General features: G+C 43.2%; 1 protein-coding gene across 1 annotated transcript; it reads left to right on the top strand.

The window, feature by feature from the left end:
• The first annotated feature begins 3,140 nt into the window (after positions 1-3,140).
• On the top strand, positions 3,141-4,059 carry LOC118574738 (polycomb group RING finger protein 6-like). Its single transcript, XM_036175643.1, has 2 exons — positions 3,141-3,556; positions 3,756-4,059. The coding sequence occupies exons 1-2, from the start codon at positions 3,141-3,143 to the stop codon at positions 4,057-4,059; spliced, it is 720 nt and encodes a 239-aa protein (XP_036031536.1).
• The last annotated feature ends 4,668 nt before the right edge of the window (positions 4,060-8,727 follow it).

The following is an 8,727-nucleotide window of genomic DNA, read 5'->3' as shown; positions in this document are numbered from 1 at the left end:
AGATTTAGTAAAGAAATGAGGGCTGGGATGCAGTTCAGTCCCAGAGCCCCCCCTAATTTGTAGAATGTCCTGGAATCCACCTCCACCTGCAGTGTGGAAACACAAACACACACACACACACACACACACACACACACACACACACACACACACACACACACAGAGAGAGAGAGGGGTGGGGGGGGGAAGAGATAGTTGTTTTTGTTTTTCCCAAGACAGAGTTTCACTGTGTAACAGTTCTGGCTGTCCTGGAACTCACTCTGTGGACCAGGCTGGCCTTGAACTCACAGAGTTCGGCCTGCCTCTGCCCACTCCCACTCCTCACAGTGCTAGGATTAAATGCATGTGCCACCACGGCCAGGCTGAGAGTGGGTATTTGTAGTGTGATTTGAGCAAGAAGTTGGTGAAGCTCTGGTTTCTGAGTAAGGTGAAGGAAAACCTCTGATCAGCTGTAGCCAGTGCACAGTACCTCTTTGCTCTTATATATTCTGTATTTGGTCTAGGTGTAATTACACAAAGAAGGAAAAATTAAACTGAAATGTTCAGCAATTGTACACTCAACTTGATACAGTGGGAACCACTAAAAGTAGTTAGTATAGCTAGCATGAACAACCCAGAAATAAACCCTCATATGAGTGGTCAGGTGATTTTTTTTTTTTTTAACTAGAGTGCCACGACAAATTAATGGGAAAAGAATACTCTTTTCAAACACGAAGGTTTTTGGCTAAGTTGCATGTGCACCGACAAAAGAGTGAGGCAGGGTCCTTATTTTCCATGATATGAAAAAATAAACTTAAGACGGGCAGTGGTGGCACACTCCTCTAATCCCAGCACTCAGGAGGCAGAGCCAGGCCAATCTCTGTGAGTTCGAGGCCAGCCTGGTCTACAGAGCAAGATCTAGGAAAGGTACAAAGCTACACTGGAAAACTTGTCTCGAAAAACCAAAAAAAAAAAAGAAAGAAAGAAAGAAAAGAAAAGGCTTATGTAGGAGGTCCTCAAATAGCAATTAGATTTCCATACTGTGCTAATATATCATTCTTCAAAATAAGTAAATTTACAAGTTTCAAAACAGGAATATCATACTTCCTAACAAAAATAAATGTGATTGGATAAATGTGATTCACCAGATGAGCACATATTTGGTGTTCAATGTTCAAACAGAAATCTTTCTTTCTTTCTTTCTTTTTTGCTTGTTTTAAAGATTTATTTATTTATTTTGTTTTTTTGAGGGGATGTTCAAGATAGGGTCTCTCTATGTAACAGCTCTGGCTGTCCTGGAACTCACATTGTGACCAGGCCTGCCTCCGCCTTGAACTCACGAAGATCTACCTGCCTCTGCCTCCCAAATGCTATGATTAAAGGTGAGCACTGGGGCAGTGATGGCACATGCCTGGCCAGCCTGGGTTACAGAGTGAGTTCCAAGACAGGCACCAAAACTATACTACACAGAGAAACCTTGTTTTAAAAAAAAAAAAAAAAAAAAAAAACAAAACACAAACAAAAAACTGCCAGGCGGTGGTGGCGCACGCCTTTAAGCCTAGCACTCAGAAGGCAGAGGCAGGCGGATCTTTGATGAATTTCGAGGCCGGCCTGGTCTACAGAGCAACATCCAGGAAAGGCGCAAAGCTACACAAAGAAATCCTGTATCAAAAAACCAAAAACCAAAAAAAAAAAACCAAAACCAAAAACAAAAAAAAACAAAAACAAAACCAAAAACAAAACAAAACAAAACAAAAAACAAACAAAGAAACAAACAAAACACCTAGAGCTGGAGAGATGTCTCAGAGGTGAAGAATACCGACTGCTCTTACAGAGGCCCTGAGTTCAATTCCCAGCAACCACATAGTGGTTCACAACCATCTGTAATGAGATCTGGCACCGTCTTATGTATACATAATAAACAAACAAACAAACAAATAAATCTTTAATAAAAAATTTAAAAAATCTTTTAAAAAGGTGAGCGCCACATCACCCAGCAAGATTTATCTACTTTTTAGATTTATCTAGTTTTTAAATGTATGTTGGTGTTAAGGTCCTGGAACTGGAGTAATAGTTTTGAGCTGTTGTATGGGTGCTGGAATTTAACCCGGGTCCTCTGGAAGCATATCCAGTGCTCTTAACCACTGAGCCATCTCTCCAGCCCGGAAATTATTATTATTCCTAATGCAATATCACATGAGATTCAGTTTCGCCTTGTGCACGTAAATTGAGGCAAACAGAACCTCAAGCTGAAATGCGATTTTAGTGGTATTTTATTTTATTTTTTGGTTTTTCAAGACAGGGTTTCTCTGTAGCTGTGTGCCTTTCCTGGAACTCACTCTGTAGCCCAGGCTGGCCTCTGCCTCCCGAGTGCTGGGATTAAAGGCGTGCGCCACCACCGCCCAGCCTTATTTTATTTTTTTATTTATTCTTCTCTCATACAATACATCCGATCCACAGCTTCCCATCCCTTCACTCCTCCCTGTCCGTGTCCCGTGTCCGTCCCGTCCCACCCTTTCCCCCACTCGCCCGCCTGCCCCATAGACACATACTCCTCCCCTATGTGAATCAAGAAGCCTTTTGAAAGCTGAGGGTCCTGAGCATTGCAACTTGTGATTGGCTTAGGCAACATTTTCCCTACCCTGCAGACCTTTCTCATTGGCTCCCTACATTGCCTCGCCCACTCCGTGCTTGGCTTCTTTTCCTTCCTTTGCCTAGTGGCTTGCAGGTTAGTCTCCGTGTTCAGCTTGCTTGCTTTCTGCCCTTCCGGTCTAGCGGACCGGACATCGTCGCCCTCCTGTTGCCACTCTGCTCTGTTTTACATGGCTTTGTGCTCAGCCTCCAGAATCATCGAGTCTCACGCTCTTCGCCTGGAGGTCTCATCTGGCCCCACGGTCTAGCCTCGCGTCAAGGTCAGTTTTCCTCCTCTCGGGTCTCACCGCCTCTTAGTCTCACCGCCTCTCGGTCTAGCCTCGTGTCAACATCAGCTTGCCTCGTCTCGGTCTAGGTCGTCTCGTCTTGGTCTCACTTTTGTCTCGGTCTTGTCACCTCGCATCTCAGCCTCGCGTCTTGGTCTCACCTCGTCTAGGTCTCGCCTGCCCGTGTGGTTTTGCTTCCTCGTTTGTCTCTCCTCCACAGATTTGTGCTCTGCCCAATCAGCCATGGAAGGTGACCTAGTGGTTCCAGAGGGCAGCCTGGATGCTGTCAGAGTGGAAGGAGCAACGGCCTTGTCACCGCCAGTTCAGGCCTCGCCTGCTGCCATTGCCACAGTGCATTCAGTTGCCAGGCAGGGCCGGTCTGCCCAGAGCAAGACAAGGACTCAATACCGTTCAGGATCCAGGTTTCGTAACCTGGAGTGGGAAGGGGACAATCGGGAGGAGCGTCTCATTCCTCTCTCGGAGCTGAATCCGCACATCTCCTGTTCTGTTTGCAAAGGTTATTTAATAGATGCAACAACCATTACAGAATGTCTTCATACCTTCTGTAAAAGCTGCATCATAAAACATTTTGAACATAGTTATAGGTGTCCAAAATGCAACATTGTAGTGCACGAGGCCAAACCTCATAATCACCTGAGGTCTGATCCACAATTGCAAAACATAGTGTACAAATTAGTGGCAGGTTTAGAGGAAAAAGAAAAAAAGCAAAGGCAAGAATTTTATAAAGAAAATTGTCCAGCAATACCAAAACCTGATGGTGTTCCACAGCCAGGCCCTTCAATCTAAGGGAACACTGAGGAACTTGTGGAATAGTCTATTTAGTTCACATGAACCTAGTATTTCTTTAATGCTAGAGTTTATGGGCACTAATGCAGACACTGAGCATTTTAAACCACTGAAAATAAAGTTTATTCGAGTCTTAACAAATGCCACCACTGGACATATAGAAAAATTTCTCAAAAGAAAAATGGGCCTTGCTAAAGCTTATCGGGTAGATATCACTTGCAGTGGTCAGTTGCTGAAGGACTTTCAAACTCTACAAGAAGTCCAGTGTACAGTAGTAGGGGATGCTGGGATGCAGGATGGTTTGCTAATCCTTTATTACAATATTGTACTTTCTCCTCTGCAAGTGACTTGCTAGGGGTAGTATGAAGGGACAGAAAGTAAGAAGACCTCTGCAGAACTGCATCTTACTGGAGTTCTAGAAAACATGGAATCATTAGAATTTGTACTGTTTCTGACATACCTGTGTCCTGCACCTGGCATCCTAGCATTTATAGGTACAGCTTGGGACAGTGGGCTACAAGACATTGACTTTTTAAATTCCTTGGGATTCCAAGAACTGTGAAGTTAAACGTTGCATCTCATCTTTGAGATAAGTTGTTGACAGTTTTCTTTTTGGTTGAGCCTGTTCTCTTTCAATTTGGTTGAGAGTCTCCTGTCTGCAATGGCTTCCAGTGGTAGATGTTTTGGAAAACCACCTACCTTAGGTTCGAGGCTAGTCGTCCACAAATTGCAGCATAAACTCACGAAGACTACATTTTTTTTTGCTACTTTTGTATGTTGTCATCATATTTTGAAGTTACCTGTTTTTGTAACTGACATCAAATCCTGAAGAGATGTTATTCAATTCTAAGAGGTAAGAATTACTATATTATGGGAAGAAACTGTCTCCAGTAGGATGTATGACTGAAGCCATTAGACTTCAGTATAAGAACTCTTTTTTTTTTTTTTTTTTTTTTTTTTTGGTTTTTCTAGACAGGGTTTCTCTGTGTAGTCCTGGCTGTCCTGGAACTCACTCTGTAGCCCAGGCTGGCCTCGAACTCACAGAGATCCACCTGCCTCTGCCTCCCAAGTGCTGGGATTAAAGGCGTGCACCACCACCGCCCAGCCTAGTAAGAACGCTTAACATGCCTTAAAATAAGAGGTGTTCTTCGGGATTTATACATATATAAATTATTAAATATATATTAAATTAAATATATATGTTATACACACACACACCACAGTTGTTCTCTGTGCTACTAGTGTGGTGACATCATGCAAGATCCTCATAGAATGATTACTGTTACTGATAGAGAAGTTCAGGTTAACTTGGGACGTTTGTAGAGTACTTACTTATTGTGTCTTCAGCATGATACTTCTTTGTTGTTGTTTGGTTTTTGTTGATGTTGTTTTGTTTTTCGAGACAGGGTTTCTCTGTGTCGTTTTGGTGCCTGTCCTGGATCTCACTCTGCAGACCAGGCTGGCCTCGAACTTACAGAGATGCACCTGCCTCTGCCTCCTGAGTGCTGGGACTAAAGACGTGCGCCACCACAGCCCGGTTCAGCATGGCACTTTTACTGATTTAATGTTTACTGTCTGTTTTCCTATTATTTTGTCACTGGGATTAAGAAAATAAGATTGAGCCAGGCGATGGTGGCATACGCCTTTAATCCCAGCACTCGGGAGGCAGAGGCAGGCTGATCTCTGTGAGTTTGAGGCCAGCCTGTGCTACAGAGTGAATTCCAGGAAAGGCGCAAAGCTACACAGAGAAACCCTGTCTTGAAAAACAAAAAAACAAAAAAGAAAGAAAGAAAGAAAATAAGATTGTTTATAAGCTCACTTTTAATGTAGAGACTTCAATTTTAAACACTTTTTTTTTTTCTTGGCAAAAAATTCATGTCCTGGTGCTTTCTAAATGATACCTTATAGGCTCTGTTTCATGGAAGAAACATTTTAAAATCTGTATTGGAAACTTTAAACATTGGACAAAGAATGTTAATTGTAAAGAACTTGTGAACTTGCTGGGCATGGGGGCACATGCCTGTAATGTTAGAACTTGGGAAAGGAGAGGAGAAGATTGGGAGTTCAAAGTCTCCTTCAGCTACATAAGGAGTCTGCATTATTGGGAGATGTTGAAAATCTTGAGAAGGGTAGGAGTGGGGACTACAGCACTAGCAGTGTGAGCCTGAGAGTCGATGGTGATACCCCTGTTCTCTTCTTTTGACCATGAGTTGACCACTCCCTTTCATGCTGTGCTACCTGACCAGAGTCCCAAATCAACTGGAACAAGCAACCAGCGGATTGGACCTATGCAAACTGTGAGCCAAATGAACGTATTCTCTTTTTAAGTTGATTTTATATATATATATATATATCAGTTATTTACTCTAATAACAGAAATCTGACTAATTGTAAATTGCATTTACAATTGGTGTTGAGGTACTAGCTAGTGAATTGTAGTGGATGATTATAATTGCATGTTGCTGTAGTTTCCATTTTAATACAAATTGGACTAGGAAAGGTTGGACACATTTTCTACTTCTGGCTCCTTCCAGGTTTTCAGTGTGATGCATCCAGATTTGTACAACACCCTGATGTCTACCTCTCTGTGGGGCAGCTCACAAGCACTTGGCTCACGAGAAGACCCCCATAGCTGGCATCCCCTGTACAGACAGGCTGCGCGAAGGACCTCTTAGTTACAGCATGGCCCCACAGAGTGTTGGCACCGATGCTGCCCTAGTTGTTTTTGCTCTTTGGGTTTTTCTCTATTCTAGTTGTTTTGTCTTTTTCCCTGCCCACTGCTTGAGCAGGTGAGTGTGTATCATAGAGGCCAGTGCCCTTGGCCTGCGGTTGCTGGCTTTTCTCTTAAATTTGAAGTAATACAAACTGATTCTGGTTCTTGATGCATGTGTCTCTGTGTTTGTTTTTGTACTGCCTCCTCCGGCTCATGGTGGACTGGCACACTACAGAGAAAAGTTCTGTAAAAGCCTTTGTAGGTAATGGCAATCCTGGGAAAAATAAAGTGAAGCCAAGTCAGTCAAGAGTCATAAGGGTGCACACCTTCAGTCCCAGCGGATCTCTGTCAGTTCAAGGTCAGCTGGGCTGCAGAGTCAGTTCCAGAACAGAACAAGATCCAAAGCTACACAGGGAAACCCTATCTCAAAAAACAAAAAACAAAAAAAAACAAAAAAACAAAAAAACCAAAAAAACAAAACAAACAAACAAACAAACAAAACCAAAAAAACAAAAAAACAAAAAAACAAAAAACAAAAAACCACCAGGCATTGGTGGTGCACCTTTAATCCTAGCACTTCGGAGGCAGAGCCAGGTGGATCTCTGTGAGTTCGAGGCCAGCCTGGCTACAGAGTGAGATCCAGGACAGGCTCCAAAGCTACACAGAGAAACCCTGTCTCGAAACCCCTCCCCCCGCCAAAAAAAAGGGTCATAAGGGTATCTTCCACAGCCACAAATTCTGCAGCTCCATCAAAGCCAGGCTCCAAGGAGACATTTCAGGTTCAAGTTAGAGGAAAATAAATCCTTGTCCTATCATGGAGGTGTATGCCTCTGGTTTGAGAGGCACAAGATATGCTCAGACTCATTTTGGCTTACAACTGGTCCTCCCTCCTGGCTGAGACCAGATGGGAAGGTTCTGGAGTTTGCTCATGTGTCTGAGTTGCTGCTGTGCTGTGTGGTCAAATCTTATCCACTCTCCAGCTAAACTGGAGGGGTCTGAAAAGGTCTGAATTCTTCCCAGAACCCAAGGATTTCCAGTGTTCCTATCGCAATGAGGGTGTCCACGTGGTACTATTGGTCATTTTGAAACAGAGCTGCTAGTCCAGTCAAATTGAGTCTAGTCTCAAGGGTCGGTCTGTGCTCCAATGGTTTGTTCGAGAGAGACAGAAGGGGAAGGGGAAGTTCCAGTGAAGAGCTCGCAGGTAGATACTGGGCAGGTATAAGGACTGGCAGATTGCGAGAGAGGGACTCACATTCTGACCACCCACTAACTTGGTGAGGCGGTACATGAGGCTGCAATTTTCAGCCTGGCAAATTAGGAGTGTCTCCTTCACTAGGGAGATAAAAGTCCTCACAGGCCACAGTGGAAAACCTGCAACTTTGAGGGTAAAAGTCAGGAGTGTGGAGGATGGGAGCCACACAAACAACTTAACAGTACCTATGAACCAAAAGGAAATAATAGCAAAAGAAAAAAATCCTGGTGGCCTCATGTCCAAGGGCAAAAAGGGAATTCTGGGGGCTGGAGACATGGCTTAGCAGCTAAGGGCACTGGCCACTCTTCCAAAGGACCCAGGTTCAATGCCCAGCACCCACATGGCAGCTCACAATTGTCTGTAACTCCAGTTCCAGGGAATCTGACATCCTTACACAGACATACATGCAGGCAAAACCCAAATGTACATTTTATATATATATATATTTAAAAAAAAAAAAAAACAGATTAAAGCCAGGCGGTAGTGGCGCATGCCTTTAATCCCAGCACTCGGGAGGCAGAGGCAGGCGGATCTTTGTGAGTTCGAGGCCAGCCTGGCTAACAAGTGAGTTCCAGGAAAGGCACAAAGCTACAAAGAAAAACCCTGTCTCAAAAAAAAACAAGAAAAAACAAAAACAAAAAAACAAAAAACAAAAATGAAAATAAAGAATTCTGGACTTTAATTACTAAGTAAATACCACATGTAGGGAACATAGTCCTCTTCCAGATTACTTACCATTCTGTAAGCAAGCCATGAGAGAAGACAAACGGGAACGTTAAATCATTACAGGTACACAGCATTTTAATACTAGTACATGTTAAATTATATTCATGCATCCATTAAATAGAACTAAATTTTCAAAAAATCACATACTTGGATTCAAAGCCGGTTTGGATACTTTCACTGGTTTGTTTTAATTTGAAGAACCAAATCAAACAACCTGCAATTTAATTCAGATCAGGCAAAAGGTGAGGCTCCATGCCTTCAATCTAGTAATACAAACCCCACCACTTATGGAAGCAGCAACCGATGTATCACCACATAATAATAAGCCAGTT

This window comes from Onychomys torridus, chromosome X (genome assembly GCF_903995425.1).
Source record: "Onychomys torridus chromosome X, mOncTor1.1, whole genome shotgun sequence".
Taxonomy (NCBI): Eukaryota; Metazoa; Chordata; class Mammalia; order Rodentia; family Cricetidae; genus Onychomys; species Onychomys torridus.
Note: the sequence above shows the minus strand (reverse complement) of the source record. Positions and strands in the feature narration are given on the sequence as shown.

What these genes read in the sequence shown, in the direction of transcription:
- LOC118574738 (XM_036175643.1), top strand. Translation starts at nt 3,141, where the DNA reads ATGGAAGGTGACCTAGTGGTTCCAGAGGGCAGCCTGGATGCTGTCAGA. An exon ending in AAACCTCATAATCACCTGAG is followed by an intron (nt 3,557 to 3,755) that starts GTCTGATCCACA and finishes ACATGAACCTAG; the next exon opens with TATTTCTTTAATGCTAGAGT.